At 40.9% G+C, this 17,734-nt stretch overlaps 2 protein-coding genes across 3 annotated transcripts; both read left to right on the top strand.

The window, feature by feature from the left end:
• The first annotated feature begins 6,272 nt into the window (after positions 1 to 6,272).
• Positions 6,273 to 14,313, top strand: LOC125716469 (actin-like protein 6A). Of its 2 annotated transcripts, none has more exons than XM_048988774.1 (14): positions 6,273 to 6,441; positions 6,890 to 6,966; positions 8,054 to 8,228; positions 8,706 to 8,806; positions 8,929 to 9,026; positions 9,680 to 9,774; positions 10,515 to 10,621; positions 11,210 to 11,299; positions 11,449 to 11,510; positions 11,988 to 12,102; positions 12,194 to 12,274; positions 12,383 to 12,478; positions 12,741 to 12,827; positions 13,668 to 14,313. In XM_048988774.1, the coding sequence occupies exons 1-14, from the start codon at positions 6,417 to 6,419 to the stop codon at positions 13,746 to 13,748; spliced, it is 1,290 nt and encodes a 429-aa protein (XP_048844731.1). In that variant the 5' UTR covers positions 6,273 to 6,416; the 3' UTR covers positions 13,749 to 14,313. The 2 variants fall into 2 exon arrangements, with proteins under 2 accessions (XP_048844731.1, XP_048844732.1); XM_048988775.1 differs by having other exon boundaries at positions 6,277 to 6,441; positions 8,070 to 8,228.
• Positions 14,314 to 14,577: 264 nt separating this feature from the next.
• On the top strand, positions 14,578 to 16,501 carry ndufb5 (NADH:ubiquinone oxidoreductase subunit B5). The gene is made up of 6 exons (XM_048988778.1): positions 14,578 to 14,734; positions 15,093 to 15,178; positions 15,544 to 15,610; positions 15,711 to 15,772; positions 16,056 to 16,162; positions 16,294 to 16,501. Exons 1-6 carry the CDS (start codon positions 14,617 to 14,619, stop codon positions 16,412 to 16,414), a joined length of 561 nt encoding a protein of 186 aa, XP_048844735.1. The 5' UTR covers positions 14,578 to 14,616; the 3' UTR covers positions 16,415 to 16,501.
• Positions 16,502 to 17,734: the final 1,233 nt, after the last annotated feature.

Genomic DNA, 17,734 nt, shown 5'->3' on the forward strand with positions numbered 1-17,734 from the left:
GGGATTTGAACCCCCCAGCCATGGAAGTGTGAGATAAAAGTGATATGCACTGAAGCGCAACAAATGGGAATGTAATGAAAGCTGATTTTATTCACATGTCTGATTATTCAATGATATCCATATTTACAGTATCTAAGCAATTTTATTCTCATATGAAAAAATATTGATCTACAGTGCACTGTACCCTACCATGTACCGTGTACTGTAAAAAACACCTTATAGTACCATTTAACTCCATTCTATTGAATACTTACACAGTAACCTTCCAAACCTTAAAATAGCAATTACTGAGTCACTTTGAGTATATTGTGTCTGTGAAATTAAAACTGCATTTTGGAGCAAGCCAATACACATTTGAATTCTTATGTGATTCACTACTTTATTTATCTTTGTATAGTAAGTTAATGAAGGCTGTCCTCTTGCAACTGCAGCTGCTGAGAGGACAGGAGGTAATATTAATTAACACTATGGGTTGCACACCCTAGAGGAAGATTGTGGTTTATGAATTAAAAATAACACCAGTCTGCCAGAACAGACAGCCATCTTAATCAACCCTCACTGAGCTCTCAGAATGATTCTGGAATCTGCATCACCTTCATTGGCAACCTCTAGATATCGTTTTACGATCAGAGATGAACTTGTGCACCATTCCCTTACTCGTGGCGCTGGTTCCACTGCTGATGTGACGTGTTGTGTTCTGGCTTAATCTTGATTATTTTTTTTATCTTTATTTTTTAGGGAAACAGTCATTTACCAAATAGCTTCCTGTACTGTATGATTTCAAATGGAGTTACACGATTGAATATTTCCCATTTGGATATAAATATTTTATCACCGCTCATAAGTACTTATTTCGAAATCCACTATGAGGTAATTGCCTTGGATCATTACTGAAACCAGTTTACCACATCAGTACTTACAATCAATAAAGTTCCTTAAAAACATCACTTACTGGAAAGAAACAGACAGACTCTTGTCTGCTTTAGAAGGATTAGTAAGCAAATGGAGCCTTAAAATAGGACTTTTTTCACTCTGTTAGGAACTCTTGAATTGTTAATGTGAACAGTAGGAAAGGCTTTCCCTTATCTCTGCAAGACCCACAATCAATGGGAAGAAGATGAAAGTCACACATCCGCAGGTTTCCTTTTCAAATGGCACAGGGGTGAGACTCATTTTATTTTAATTCACAGACAGTAAGGCCAAAAAAAAATAAAAAATCCCGTCCCATTTTCTGGCTGAAAACCGCATGGGTTCGGATAGATTTTGTTTGGAAATTAAACCACTTTTTTTTCCCAAGGTTGTTCCTTAAAAATACCTTAGAGGCAAACAATGTATAATTAACAAGATGACATACAAACCTACATACGGCATAAACCCAAGAGACTGAGAGAGGATGAGCACGTCTTGTGCTCAGCAGCTTAATAAAGTGGTTCAATGGACCTCATTGTCAACCTGAAATCATATTTAAGAAAAGCTGTGACAGCTGTGAGGTTGTGGTCTGGCCTGTTCATTCATTGTAACAGGCACTGTAACCTTTTTATAATCGTTAATATGCTACAGACATGGTGGTGCAGTGGTTAGCACTGTATGGGGCGGCATGGTGGTGCAGTGGTTAGCACTGTTGCCTCACACCTCTGGGACCCGGGTTCGAGTCACACTGGGTGACATGTGTGGAGTTTGCATGTTCTCCCCATGTCGTCGTGGGGTTTCCTCCGGGTACTCCGGTTTCCCCCCACAGTCCAAAAACATGCTGAGGCTAATTGGAGAGTGAATGGTGTGTGAGTGTGCCCTGCGATGGGCTGCCCCCCCCGCCCTAGGTGGTTCCCTGCCTCGTGCTCATTGCTTCCAGGATAGGCTCCGGACCCCCCGCCACCCAGTAGGATAAGCGGTTTGGAAAATGGATGGATGGATATGTTACAGACAATGATTAAATGCTGCCATGTAAATGTTGTTGAAAACTTTCAACCATTTGTCAAATCATGTCATCGTCATGAAGTGTCAAATAAAGAAAACAATTCACATCTTTTAAAATTGTATTATGTTTTCATATTTACAAATTTCCATAATACCTACAGATTATAGAAAATTTCCTTTGGTAACACACTAATACTTGTTTAGTCATTTTTGTTCTGCAGTAATGAATGACATCCAAAACATTCTCCCTTTGTATTTACCATGCTCTTAACAAAATATCACACAAAATCTTTTAAATAGCAAGATGCAGCTAATTGTCACCATGGTAACAACACATCACTCAAACTGTTATGCTGGAGAGAATCTATCATGTAAATAAATGTAAATATAGGCCGCATGTATTGAAAATTTACATTAACAAAAACATGAGCATTGAATACAACACAAATCAAACACTAACCCATTATTAGTTAGCAATTCTAAATATTAATTTAACAAAAGATAATTTGTTAAACGCTGTATTTTAAACAATAAAAATATCTTAGCAGATATAGATTTATATATAGGTTATGTTATTTGTATTTGACTGTATCTACTGTTAAAATGTACTCAAAGAATTAACAAATATTTATCAAACAATAATAACAAAATTTTTGCGTGAAATTTGATATTGGTGACAGTCTGACAAATGAAATGTGCTTTCAAGGGCAAGGGAAAGTTAAGGTGCACTCGAATCTAGAACGTAGCTAGATGACTTCCTTTCTATAAAAAATATTAAATTAACCAAGCAACTGCAACGCCAGGAACAGTTAGTTGAAGCAAGCTTGCTGGTAGATTTCTTATGCAAATGTTACATTTTATACATTTGCCTGATTATTCAATAATATCAATATTTACAGTATCTAAGCTATTTTATTCTCATAGGAAAAAAATATCGATCTACAGTGCACTGTACCCTACCATGTACTGTATAAAACACCTTATAGTACCATTAACTTTATTGTATTGAATACTTACACAGTAACCTTCCAAACCTTGAATTGACAATAACTCAGCCATTTTGATTATATTGTGCCCGTGAAATTAAAAGTGTTATTTGAATCAAGCTTGCCAGTAGATTTCTTAAACAATCACAGCAAAAGGGAAGCTCAACTCCACGGGAGAAAAAAATGGCACAACTTGGTTTCTTAAAATGGACACAGAGGAGGCTATAAATATCGGCTCAGTAGCTATATACATACGTCTAAATTGTCTGGTCATTGCCCGCTGTCCGATAACCTTTGGTACACATGCACCTGTTAAATTTGCTTAGGTCCACAAAGTACACTTTCCATTGTTTAAATGTCACGTTGTAAAATGAGACCCTCACTACATGAATAATTCTATGATTATGTCTCACGATAGTATCTGCATCAGAATGATACCATTGGGTTCCCTGTAGCTTGGGTGTTGCTACAGGACTGAGTTGCTCCATTTGATGGTAGATAGGATGGTTCCACAGGAACACGGATCCCTTAACATGCCAGGGTACCATCACACCAGAACCCCTCACATTCGTGTCAGGAACCATATTCCATGCAGATTACTGCCGTAAGTCTTTTTAATTTTAACTGGCCATCTTTACTATATTAAGTGTGCAATCAGATCTTTAACACAAATGTAAAAATAATAAAAATAATTCTTTCTAAGTCAAACCCAATTGTACTTAAAAAAAAAATCACAAACAAAGGGTACCGATTAACCCCAACCTTAAGATATATAATTGAAATTTCCAGTCCCAAACACTGGACAATAAATATCTATATATTTATGCCTTAATTAATTATTCATTATTTGCAATTATATGATTTCTTCTACATAATATAATTTTGTTAAAATCATTAACTGTGATGTGCTGACAATTGAAGTCAGACTGAAAGCCAAAAAAGCAAAAAACATTAAAAAAAAAACCTCTCATGAAACATATGTATCTCCTTGGGTGGTTTTCTGTTGCCTCGGAAACCTCATCAAAGACGTCAAGAATGAAGGAAGGACAAGCTACGGAAAAGTGGGCTACTCTTCATTTTAGGGGATGAAAGACAATATTTTGCTGAGCTCTCCAGTTGTTTCTCTCTCTCCCACATAGGTGAGAATCCAATACCTGGATGTTCCTTTGGCATTGACTGGCCCAGTTCCCATCCTCGGTACCCGCGCCTTCCTAATTATGGCAACCACTGGCACTAAGGTCAAGGGCACAAATTCAGTGGCCTTGGTACTCAAGCTGAACTCTTCCAGGAAAATGTCCGGTTCCATAAAGGGGGGTCAACATGAACTGAGCATATATATATATATATATATATATATATATATACAGTCAAACCACACCAAGACAGGATCATCGTATTGTGCACCAAGCATTACAGAACTCCATGACATCTGCGCCTGCCATCTGGACTCAGGTTTTGGACCCTGTGTCATCGACGACTGGCATCACCCGGACTACGGGTTCATTGTTCCATGCGTAGGCTGCCGTTAACACCAGCTCAGAGACGGCTGTGTTTGGAATGGTACCGTAACGTACCGTATAGGCCATGGCATCATGGTGTGGGGAGCCTTAGGGTATGACATCATGGTGCGGGGAGCCATAGGGTATGACATCATGGTATGGGGAGCTATAGGGCATGGGATCATGGTGTGGGGAGCCATAGGATATGACACCATGGTGCGGGGAGCCTTAGGGTATGACATCATGGTGCGGGGAGCCATAGGGTATGACATCATGGTGCGGGGAGCCTTAGGGTATGACATCATGGTGCGGGGAGCCATAGGGTATGACACCATGGTGTGGGGAGCCATAGGGTTCAAGTCATCTGTGGTAGAGATTCGGGGACCCTGATGTCATAGTCATAGTGCCCATCAGTGACATCCTGCATCCACATATCTAACCTCTCCTGAGACAGCACCCTGGTATTGTCTTTCAACAAGACAACGCCCATCCACATATGGCACATGCGTCTATGGGTTGCCTGTGTCATGTTGATGTCCTCCCATGGCCAGCCAGGGTCCTCCGATCATTTCCCAATCGACGATGTATGGAATCAGTTCAGACGTCAACTCAGACCTAGTGCCAATCTGCAGGATCTGGAGGCCCGACTTGCGGTAGGAGAGGATACAATGGCTGTGTGATTCCCTTCCGCACCGTATCGCCGCATGTATCTAGGCCTGGGGGCGGTGCCACACCCTTCTGACATGGGACCAGCAGTGTGTCCATACTGCCAGCTCTGTTGTCCATGTGATCTGACATTTACAATCATTGCAATACAGTCACATGACCTTTCACCACGCGCAGATTCATTTTATTTTCACCAGTCAGTCTGGGTGCTTCACTTTTTTTTGTCACTGAGTATATGTCACTGTAGAGCAGTAAATCAACACTCAGGTGGGTGATACACACTTCACAAATACCATGGGTTAGGATTCAACCCGAATGAAATTGCAGTTCTTCACAATGCACAAACACACACAATCCCACATGACAAGCGATCTTGCAACGCCAGTTCACCTAACTTCGCGTCTTTGGACTGCAGGAAAAAATGAAGTACTTACAGAAAACCTGCATACTTCGCAAATGGAGCATTTGCTGGATTCAAATAGAAATGTATTTTACCGCTTAGGTCACACTACGATCAAGTAAGACTCGGTTAAGTGATGACAGTTGTCATAATAATTATTGTTGTTTATTGATTTTATTTTCATTTGATGTGCCCTGTGATGGGCTGGCCCCTTGTCCTGGGTTGTTCACTGCCTCATGCCCATAGCTTATAGGATAGGCTCCGGACCCCCCGCGACCCAGAAGGATAAATGGTTTTGGTATATATGCACTTACATTTCTATCCATTTCCCAAACATATATCCAAATACATCATAGGGGTCTGATATTTCATGCAAACTTTCATGCAAGGTCTCCTTATTCACAATTTAAATAGCATTTCTCATTATTTCGCATTGCAACAAAAGAGAGGTTTACTTTTTTACTACTTTTTTACTGTTTTATGGTTTGTTGATAATAATAAAAAAAAAACTCATCATTGTACCTCGGTGAAATTATGTTAACAGGATTCTATTATGATATTGAGGATTAAAAAAATATTGAGTCATTGTAATCTACATTTACGGGAGGCATAACACTATAACTGCATCTTAAGATAGTTCAGACTGACGCTCAACGACAGCTACTACATCACTTGCGAACGAAAAACGCTGTGCTGCTTCTCAACTAAGCTTGCTTGTAACGCCTCAGGACACGCCCGCATTTGTACGTACAAGCAGGAAGGAGCGACACTTTTATCCAATGAGCAAGCGCCGGCGTTTAACCGTGATGTTCAGGGTTAGGTTGCACCACCTTGCAAATGAGTTCGGGGTAGAACTTCCTTTTGTTGGCCGGGGGTTGTAGCTTTGCGCAGCTGTATAAGTGTTTAGGTAACAACTTCTCAGGTTTTATTAACACTCAGTCAGCAGCGAGGATGAGCGGAGGAGTGTATGGTGGAGGTGAGGTAAAACTCGCTATGAACATATGAGGCCGCATTGGGTGTCTTTCAGTTGTGTGCAATTATTGCGACTACCTGCACAGTGCATCGATCCATCGCTCCTGGTAGTCTTATGAGTTTTCCAGCTAAATATCTTACGTCTACTTTCTCAAACAGTCGAGAAAAAATGTTAAAAACAAATGCAACGAGGCATTTGTGATCAGTATTAAGGATGGTGCTAAACCTGTAGCTTTTGATAGATGCGCTGATACTTTTCACTTCGTCTGACGTGCATGTGTTTATGAAGATATTGTTCATGCAAACAGGTACTTATAATTGCCCAGTAAACGTTTTGTAAACGCAGGTAACTGGTAACGCCTTTTGTGAACACAATTTTAGAAAACTGTGATCTTATATCAGAATAGTCGAGTTGTTATATGCTGAAATGTGATTTATCTTACTAACCACAGATGAGGTTGGAGCTCTGGTGTTTGACATCGGATCATACAGCGTGAGGGCTGGTTATGCAGGCGAGGACTGCCCTAAGGTAAGCCAGTATGCAGTACACTATATGTGCTTGGTATTATTTTAGTGGAAAACATTGGGCTCACACTTACCGTCTTTGTCATAAGTACTTAGGGGCGTAGGCTTGCTTTCAAAATTGTTAGGGACCATCCCGCTCCCCCCCCAAAAACACACACGGCACTCCCATAATATTGGTAGGAACACATACCTACAGTCCATACCCAAATGTATGCCCTTGAAACTGGCCCATAGAAAACAAAATAAATGAATGAACCTTTCCACTTAAGCCTAGTTCGTACTTTACTTTCGCTTTTTGCCTGCTGCCCGGCTGGGGACTGTCGTCCTTGCGACCGCTTGTGTCCATCTACGGATGCAGGTGGTCGCGGTCCGCGCATGCGTACTGGATATTCCTCCAGACCTGCCGAGGGCAGATGTCGTTGTCTTCTCGGCCCGAATGAAGATTACGCAAAACAGGAAGAGATAAGGTTTATGACAGCAATTTTTAGGTCATCTATGGTGTTTGAAACAATAAAAACATTTTTTTTGTAAAACTGCTTAAGATGTGGGCTTTGTCATTCAAACAATACAGACAGTAATTATGTTTAATATTTTACTATTTACCTCTGCCCAGTCACCTTTCTCATTGAAAGTGCAATTCGATTCTTGTGATAAAACATGATTTTTGTGTAGAAACCAATCCAGAAACCAACTAGGTATATCCAAGTCAATTATATTGCACACACGCAGTTCACACGCATGGTTTCTGCTGGACTTAAAAATTTGGGTTACACACGCACCGACCGGAGCTGTCCGCAGCCAATCCCTGATGACCAAATTTGCGCGTCACTTCCCCCCCCCTTGTGCAACCCAGAGCGCTCGCAGAAAAGTATGAACTGGCCTTTATCCAGCCAAAGGTTATAGTTTAAAATCTCAGATATGTGTAAAAAAAAATAATAATAATAATACACCATACTAATAATTACATTCCTTTTTGTTAATTTTAGCAGATGAGATATCTATATTTGTCCTTTATGGCCTCATCGTGTTAAAAATGCTACAAACTATTAAGGCGATAGTGTGTCTGATGTTTCGCAACCGTCCACCCTCAGGCTGATTTTCCCACAGCGATTGGGATGACGCTAGACCGAGAAGATGGCAGCATCCCAATGGAAACGGATGGAGACAAGAGCAAACCAGGAGGCACCATCTACTATATCGACACCAACCAGCTGTGGGTTCCCAGAGAGAACATGGAAGTCGCGTCCCCCCTGAAAAATGGCATCAGTAAGTTTGCATTCTTTGAGACTGCTTTTCCCAAAACTGCGTTGTCCTGCCAGTTATTGCAGTCGTCATATTTCAAGAAACTGCTCAATGTTGTCTTTCGCAAAGGTCTTCCAAACTGGAAGATTTTTGGGATGTAGAGTGCAGGGGTGGTTCTTTAGTTTGTATGCACGTGACCTTGCTAGCATGCCGATTAGGCGGGGACTTGGAGATTTGGCACCTGCTCTCATAGGTACTATTGATGAGAGTCTTCTTACAGTCCTCAGAGTGTTGGTTTGCAGATTATCACAAACCGTCTAAGAGCAAAAAACGTTTTATTGAAGAAAAGAAAATTATGGAATGAAGATGCAATTAGGGAAACGAGTCCTGCAGAAGTGCATTCTGGTCTCGGGAATCATGCTAAGCAACATTGGCCAGTGTATCAACGTGAGTTACTTGATAACTGGCCTCTCTCTCTCTCTCCCCTCCCTCCCTCCACAGTTGATGACTGGGATGGTTTCCAAGCAATTTTAGATCACACTTACAAGATGCATTTCAAGTCCGAGCCCAGCCTACACCCAGTGCTCATGTCAGAAGCTCCTGTGAGTATTTAAACATTGAAGAAATTACTGCGTTTTTGATATCAGGCAGTGATCATGCTGCTGAACCTAGTATCTTTACTAGCTTGACTCATTTTTGCTGTCTTCTTTTGATCCCAAAACAGTGGAACTCAAGAGCGAAGAGGGAGAAGTTGACTGAGCTGATGTTTGAGCATTACAACATCCCCGCTTTTTTCCTGTGCAAAACTGCAGTCTTGTCTTCGTATCCTTGGCATGATGTCACCTGACCCGCTAGGCAGGTTATGGTGGACCAGCTGTCAGGTTCTACACGACTCTACATGAAGCTGTTATATGGCATTGGTTATGAAGTCTTTGATGACTCTATAGGTTAATGAATATGGGCCGTTATGATGGTTATCTATGACTTGCCCCCCCCACAGATAGCAAAGTTTTACACTATGATTAATAGAATAGAATAGTGATACTTTAGTCATATTTTGGCCTACATCATCTTGCTTTCCCTGAGATGCACAGATGCATATATAGGTGAGAGCAGGCTTGGGGGTGAGAGTGCACAGTCAGCCAGCATACAGCACACCTAGAGCTGGGGGTTAAGAGCCTCGCTTAAGGGCCCAAGGCCAGGATCAGGCCGCTGACACCCATTTGAACCAGCAACCTTCCGATCCCAGGCACAGAGTCCAGCTCACTGAGCCACAAGCATCCCCCCCCTCGATGGGGGTGGGTTTTGAATTTGCTACTTCATAATTAAAAGCTAGGTGTTTCTGTATACAGACAAGCATGTTCAGGTAATTTGTTATAAGATTTAAACCGTCATCCCGCATATAGCTTACACGCACAGCTCCTAGTGCTTAAAGTCCGAGCCATGTTGTCGCTCCTTAACCTGCGATACTTCAGATTCGCCAATGGTCGATCCACAGGCTTGGTGCTGGACAGTGGGGCCACTCACACAACAGCCATTCCCGTGCATGACGGATATGTCCTTCAACAAGGCAAGCTGCTTCTCCTAACAGTAGAATCTTGTTTCCAGACCAGCCTCACTTATATTTAAATCATCTGTGTCCTTTCTGCTTATAATTCCGGCTTTATGATGCTTTAATCGATATGCGACTTTGCACCTTTTAAGGATGTATCATATAGGGTTGCTGAAGCACGGGGAGTCTGGTGATAATTTTCTGCTTTTCTTTTGCCCGTCAGTAATACAATCTGAATGTCATTGAGGTGTAGTGCTTTTCCAAGATTGTCACAACTTGGGAATTCCGCATAATTTTTATGATAGGCTATCTTTAGATGGCGTCGGTTGCTCTAACACCGAAGAGAATCTGAGACGTCTGTCCTTCAGGCTCTGTTAATGCGGACGAAACTGGGAGGCGGGGTGCTTAATGAGAAAGGCGAAACCGCGCAGATATCATATCTGTTTCCGCTGTGCTTCTTCCCACTGGAAAAACAAGTCTGGGACCTAATTAAGGCCCATTTACTCAGAGGAGCCTCAAGGGCTGAGTTTCAGTCTTTCATCCATCAGGGTCAGAACTGCAGTGAAATTAAAGAATGGGATGAAGGACGGGCGAAGAGACGACTGAGAATTTCACTGCAAGGAAAAATCATCTGCTAGAACAAAATGTTCGAAATGTACGAAATTAAGTTTGTAATTTTTTTGTTTCTGTGTCTTAGCATGAAGCTGACATTAACTGTTGCATGAATAATGAGTGAGACTGCTTGCTTGTTTTTTCAGGCATTGTCAAGTCGCCCCTTGCTGGGGATTTCATGAGCATGCAATGCCGGGAGTTCTTTCAGGAACTAAATGTTGAAATCGTTCCGCCTTACATGATCGCTTCCAAGGTGAGACCAGATAAAATACAGTCCAGTTCATTCATAGATATAGGGACATTCTCACATTTCCCATGGCTGCTGTGTTTAAAAGGGAATTGTACTAGGTATGCTACATGATTTCTGCACTGCGCCATCTCGGCATGGATAAATTTAGGCCACAACTTCAGATTTATTTTGATATACAAAAAAAGTGGGATGACCTTATGGGAAGGCTTGGGTCTGGTTAAGTAGTGATGGCCAAATGAAGCTTCATGAACCACTTGCTGTATTTTCTCTCCCTACTCTATGGTGCTGTCCAAAACACGAGCTCAAAGCATGCCTCAAAGCAAGCCAAGAGCGACATCTAGTGGGGTCAAAAAACACAGCAAATGGTTCATGAAGCTACATTTAGCCATCGCCACCATTAGGGGCCAAATAGACCTGAAGGGGGGAAGCATGGGACGCTTTAAAAATGGTGCCATAACAAGGGACAGTTGGACCTCATCAGGCCAGACGTTAAAGATATCTGAGCACCATTTAAAGTTTTGATTGTTCTGTCCACTTGGGATTCTTGCGTCAGCTCTGAGAATAATCGGCTAGCCTTGGCATTCCTCACAGGAGGCAGTACGGGAAGGGGCCCTGCCTCTTTGGAAGAAGAAAGAGAGGCTACCTCAAGTCACCCGTTCCTGGCACAACTACATGTGTAATGTAAGTGGGAACCTCATGCTTTGGTCAACATCAGTGTCACATTGACACTATACATACTTGTGATATGTTACAGCCTTAGATGGTTTGCTGGTCTAATTCTTGGGTGTTCTCATTGACACGCATGCATTTGGGTTGGGCTGATCATCCAGACTGTGATCCAGGATTTTCAGGCCTCAGTCTTGCAGGTCTCCGATTCACCTTATGATGAGCAGTGAGTCCACTTTCATTATATATACCGTTCATCCATTTGTCTGTCCATCCATCTGAGTCCAGCTGCTTATCCAGTACAGGGTTGCTTTTTTGCATTGGTCTACCTCTATTCAATGTTTTAGAACTATAATTAATCTCAATTGATGAGATAATTTACGTTATATTAGCAGAGGTGGAGAATTCAGGTCCAGAAAGTACAGAACCAGTCCAAGGTTTTGTTCCAACCAATCAGTTGAGTATAAAGAGTCACAGTGACAGAGTACTCAACTGATTGGTTGGAACAAAACCTTGCTCTGGATTTGTACTTTCTGGACCTGAACTCTCCACATCTGTATTATACTATTACATTTGTTCTAATGAAATGTTATTTGATGTACTAAAATGCTGCCTGGTTTGAGCTGTGTTTTAGTGAACTGATGGTAAATAAGTCCTGCGTATTTAGGAACAAATGCACAAATAGATGTGACACTCTTCACAGAGTGGCAGTCCAGATGCCTACTGTTCACTATGAGCTACCCAATGGCTATAACTGTGACTTTGGTGCCGAGAGGCTGAAAATCCCAGAAGGGCTCTTTGACCCTTCAAACGCCAAGGTAAGACCCCCCTCCAGGAAATCCCTGGCCGATCACGGCCTCGGCCATGTTGCTCCTTTTAAGTCATTACCCAGCCTGTTCCTTCCTGCAGGGTCTGTCGGGGAACACCATGCTTGGCGTGGGTCATGTAGTGACCACCAGTGTAGGGATGTGCGACATTGACATCAGACCGGTGAGTGGTCAAGGAGGTGACCAAGCATAGCAAGGTTCTGTTTAATATTCAGTACGGTCCACCTGGTTGTGGTATCAGAAACTGATATGAAACTCCACCATCTTCTAGGGCCTCTATGGCAGTGTAATAGTCACTGGCGGCAATACGCTCATCCAGGGCTTCACAGACAGGCTCAACAGAGAGCTTTCCCAGAAGACACCACCAGTGAGTGCAAGACCCGGCTCCTGTCTATCCGATTCCCAGTCAGAGAACTGAATGCATGTCATCGTAATTCGTTAATAGGTTCACTGTCTTCTGAAAGACCCAACAAGTGGTTGCTATTATTATTATTAATTTAATTTTTTATTATTATCACACTGCAGTTTGTCCTTTTCCCTGTAGCCTAAGAATTTCACTGTGCGTTTCTCAGAGCCCATGTGACAATAAAACGTAACAAAGGGCCTGTCATTTCGCCCCCCGCAATCAGAGCATGCGCCTGAAGCTGATCGCGAACAACACCACGGTAGAGCGGCGGTTCAGCGCCTGGATAGGTGGCTCCATCCTGGCATCCCTGGTAAGCACCGCAGCCCTGTCCTCTGAAGTCTGGACCTCCTGCTATGCACACAGCCACGGATGACATTTTCAGATTTCCATTCATGTCGCTTTCTGCAAAGATGCTGCCTGGACATTATCTCTCACAGAAGAGAGAGCCCAACCGGTCATTCATCTAGATAAATACATTTGTAAAATAATATTAAGTATATTTGTAATTAATTATTATTACACATTGATAACTTTACAATTAAATTTTATTGAACTTCATAAGTGGGGATGGATGGATGTTCATTCGTTCAAATAGCATAGGAACCCCAGCAGGGAGTTCCTCCCTAGTAAAATCGCCTCTGCACAGAGTGACCACACATTCATCCATGTGACGGGGCAGAGTCTGAGCTAAAACAGGATTTATAACCTACCAGTTTGATTAAAAGGACCTGGATTTCACTTAAGCACTGAGATCTTCTTGTGTGCTGATTGGTCAGTCTCCTATAATCATGCAAGTCACTAATGTTCACATGAAACGGCTGGATGAGTCTTTCAATCAAGCAAACAAACCAGTCAAAGCACAAGAAGAACTGAACTAATTAGCTGAGCGCAGGAGCCTTTCAGTTGGTAAAACCTGAAGTAGTTCAGTGTGTCATGGATTAGATGACCCGCTAACTATACCGTAAAATACCTCTATGACATGCAAATAGTTTAACTGTAAGCCCACATAATTGCCATGAGTTGTTTCATTACATTTTAGGCATAGAGACCTTGGGTTTTGGTAAAGGATAGTTGTTTTGAATCCTATATGCTTTGCTGGGGAAAGATTTCTCAAGGCAATGATGGTGTGCCCCCCCCTCTCCGTCTTCAGGGGACCTTCCAGCAAATGTGGATTTCCAAGCAGGAATATGAAGAGGGTGGCAAACAGTGTGTGGATCGAAAGTGCCCATGATCTTATACCACAAAGCCTTCCAGACAACTCACCAACTAGAAGATTTCAGGGGACTCAGGAAGAAGAATAGACGTTTTGTAGATTTTTAAAAATGATATACTGTCCAAATTATTTCCAGCTTTTGTATTTTCATTTAGACATCCTTTGTGGTGAACCTCTGCAAAATGATTCACATAGTTTCTTGCTATTTTCATACAGATATAACTTGTGGCTGTTAAAGTTCTATTGGATGTACCATTATTTTTGATAGAACTTTTTTCTAACTTTCAATATGAGATGAAGTCCCAGAGGCAAAGTAAATTTGTGTTGACAAGTAGATGTGTATCTAGGCCCAGTCTGCCTGTCAAGCAGATGGTAACTTAATTTATAAAGATAGTATATTTTTACAAGTTCAACTACGAGTTATCACACTACAAGCTATTTAATCCCTGCAAGAAATGCTTTATTGCAATTTACACATATAGAAAGAGATGGTCCAAATTGTACCAAATGCTGAACAAAAATGCTCAACTAAAAATGAGACATTTGCTCTTTGAGAATTAAAAACAATTTATTAAAAGTGAAATTCTATTTCATTTGCTTATGCTGTTTAAAATTATGTATTATGAAATAAATATTTGGTCTATTGTTTGCTCATAACACGTGCCCGTCTGCACCGTTTCGTTTACGTTTAAACGAAATTATTTCCCTCCAGAAATAATATTTTTATTAAAAACAGTTTTTTGTATTGATATACAACGAATCGTACATTTAAACACGTAACACAAGTTTGTCACGTGATTTGTTTTCCCTTAAGAAATATGGCGACTTGTGTCGGTCAATTGTGGTGTAATGTGACGCTACTTCCGCTTCCTTGCCCTCAGTAGCAATGGTGGGCATGAGCGTCCTCCGGTCTGCAGCCGCTATTGCGGCCAAAATAAACCCCTTCAAACCTGGGATTACAAAAAGCAGTTTGCTTACTAGGACTGCGAGGGGGCGCGATAAAGGTATAAGTCATACGTATCCTCTGTGTGTATGTAGTTATTTCTTTAGGATTTTAATTACCTGGGGCCTTGACCTTGGAAACACTGAACTCGATGATCAGTTAGCTACTATTGACTAAACAGGTCATGTAGTTTTACGCGTATTATGCAGCCAATAATTATGCAGCACCTGTTTGATTTACTTTTTTACGTTGCATACTTGTTCAGTCGTAACTGAAATCAAATTACTTACATTTGCATACATGATGAAGTGCCTTGCGATTATGCTATCTGCCTATCTGTCTGTCTATCTATCTATGTATCAATATGTATCTGTTCTGATACGGAGAATTGCAAACAATTCGAAGTGTTTGATTTGCAGTGGCGGTGCGTTTTGGGAGCCATGGAAAACAGATGTTTGTCATCAAGCCATCTGATTATTACGATAGGCGATTCCTCCACCTTTTGGCAAGTATTAAAACTGCTTTCCTGGCGCTAATGTAATTGTTATCTGGGGAAGGATATATTACCTTATGCGAGCATTTACAGACGAATTTCAGGATTATAAATAAGAAAATATTTACCGTAAAGAGGATGCCTACCTTGTACATGTTTGGCATCTTGATGTTTGTATGCTGTGCAAGAAGAGGCAGGTTTTTAAAGCCAGTTGCATAACTTAATAGTCAGTGTTTGTTTTGAATAAATTTACATTTAAATTTATTTATTAGATGCTTTTGTCCAAAGTTATGTGCAAGTAAAGTGTAATGTATGTATAAGGGTGAAGTTATAATATGTGTATAACATAGATGTCTATATGCTTTTGTGTGTTATAGAAATACTACGTTTTACTTACTGGAATTCCAGTTGCGGCAATCGTTGCATATGTAAATATATTCATTGGTAAGTTTTAATTCCAATTAGACTGCACTTTCGGTGTATTTAATTTATAACATTGTATGTGGCAATAATTGCATTAATGAATTTATAAATCATTTTTAAGGGGAGGCGGAGCTAGCTGAGATTCCGGAGGGCTATGTTCCTGAGCACTGGGAATATTATAAGGTATGCCTGGCACTTAAGCTTAAAAAAATATTATTTGTATTTTAGCTTCCATGTCCCTCTACCAAAAAAATGTATATAAAAAAAATCTAAAATTGTTGTTTGCAAGTTTGAAAATATATTTTTATGATAAAAATAAAAAAGTCTCCATAATTCAGATTAGGCATATATGTTGCGCTCATTTTTATTGAGTCAATTTTGCTATAAATGTATCCATTATATAACCCAGAGAGGATGCTTGTGTTTGTGAATTCTGATTTGGCCGTGTGTCAATTCACCCCTCCAGCACCCAATCACACGCTGGATCGCTCGGACCTTCTATGACCCCCCCGAGAAGGACTATGAGAAAATGATGGCGCTGATCCAAATTGAGGCTGAGAAAGCTGACATGAGGTGTGTGACCGCAGAGCCACTAAAATGAATAACAGGCACTGTGTTTCATTGACTTTAAAAGTGAAGATCTTCAGGTTTGCTTCAGGGTCTCTGTTCTCTTCATGATCCCTTCGTTTTTTTCTTTTCTTTAGGTTGACACAGCTGGAAGTCCGGAAGCACATGCGTCAGAGAGGGGACGGGCCGTGGTTTCATTACGAAACGGTGGACAAGACTCTCATTGACAACAGCATCAAATCTACTCCTGACAATTAGATCCACTTGCTGTTGAGCGGGCTATTGGTAAATTATGTATATGTTTGTATAATTGCTCAGTTGCAAAAAATAAATTGTTTGAATGCAGTGTGGTTGTGGGTGTTTTAATAATCAAGCTCGATTTCTAGAACAAACCAGGAAGCAGGCGGGAATGCATTTCATCACACAGTACAGTGTGTGATTGTGTACGTGACAATCAAATATCGAAGCTCGTAACTTGAAACTAATCAGCATTGAATAGTATTTTGGAAACTGACTTGCGGTTCACCAAAGTCTTTGATGTAACTCGATATTGATTACCCAGAATTTATCGGTATTGTAACTTTCCAGGCTCATGGCTGCAGTCCTTGTGTTTAATTACACACTGAAACAGGGCATCAGAATTATGGCCTGGACTTCGACGGCGTAGTAATATGAAATCATATGTGACACAACAACACTGAGGCCTATTGCCAGTTTTGGTGGTAACATGTTACTGTTCCGTTCTGTTCCGCATTACTATAATTGCACTACTTCTGGTGGTAATGAGTAATATAACTAATTACCTTTCCAAATAATGCAGTTAGTACTGAAATTTCCATGGGCGTGTGTCACTAGTTACTTTTGCATGAAAATATAAATGGACAAATGCAGTCTATTCCTCTAATTTCCTATTTATGATCCAATGTCATTTGACCTTAAAGTGGCGCATGATTGGATGATATTAGGTACAGCGATAGATAAAATTTGACAGCTACTGTTTTGTACTGTCACAGCAGCAACAGTAATAACATTTAAAGTGTCTCTCAGGTCATTTACTCACTGCTACAACAGGGCAAAGATTTTGCTACTGAATATTGATTTGATATGCAACATGTTAATGACTATAATCACTATACATCAGTTAGACTACTGTTAATTTTCCTGATTAGGCTATATAACACACAGTTTTGTTATGCTGTATATACATAGTATATGGACCAATGTAGAGCGACACCTAGCCATCACATCTACAGGACTTTTGAAGCGTGATTCATCAGTCCACACACGTTTTCACTGCTCTAGAGTCCAGCGGCGGTGTGCTTTACATCACTCCATTCAACGCTTGGCATTGTGAGGCTTGCATGCAGCTGCCTGACAATGAAATCCCATTCCACGGAGCTCCTGGCACAGAGTTTTAGTGCTTTTATGTAACATAGCAATTCTAAGATTTTGGTATAGCATGTAGTTCATATTGAACTTCCAATCTGCAGGCCATTGATGGAAAGTGTCTGTTCTCAATAAAATGGCAAATGATCTTTAGTTTTTAATCAATTATGTATGAACAAACGGCATATTTAA

Source organism: Brienomyrus brachyistius, chromosome 21, assembly GCF_023856365.1.
Source record: "Brienomyrus brachyistius isolate T26 chromosome 21, BBRACH_0.4, whole genome shotgun sequence".
Taxonomy (NCBI): Eukaryota; Metazoa; Chordata; class Actinopteri; order Osteoglossiformes; family Mormyridae; genus Brienomyrus; species Brienomyrus brachyistius.

What these genes read in the sequence shown, in the direction of transcription:
- LOC125716469 (XM_048988774.1), top strand. Translation starts at nt 6,417, where the DNA reads ATGAGCGGAGGAGTGTATGGTGGAG. An exon ending in GGCACAACTACATGTGTAAT is followed by an intron (nt 11,300 to 11,448) that starts GTAAGTGGGAAC and finishes CTGATCATCCAG; the next exon opens with ACTGTGATCCAGGATTTTCA. An exon ending in GATTCACCTTATGATGAGCA is followed by an intron (nt 11,511 to 11,987) that starts GTGAGTCCACTT and finishes CACTCTTCACAG; the next exon opens with AGTGGCAGTCCAGATGCCTA.
- ndufb5 (XM_048988778.1), top strand. Translation starts at nt 14,617, where the DNA reads ATGGTGGGCATGAGCGTCCTCCGGTCTGCAGCCGCTATTGCGGCCAAA. An exon ending in TGCGAGGGGGCGCGATAAAG is followed by an intron (nt 14,735 to 15,092) that starts GTATAAGTCATA and finishes TTTGATTTGCAG; the next exon opens with TGGCGGTGCGTTTTGGGAGC. An exon ending in GGCGATTCCTCCACCTTTTG is followed by an intron (nt 15,179 to 15,543) that starts GCAAGTATTAAA and finishes TGTGTGTTATAG; the next exon opens with AAATACTACGTTTTACTTAC.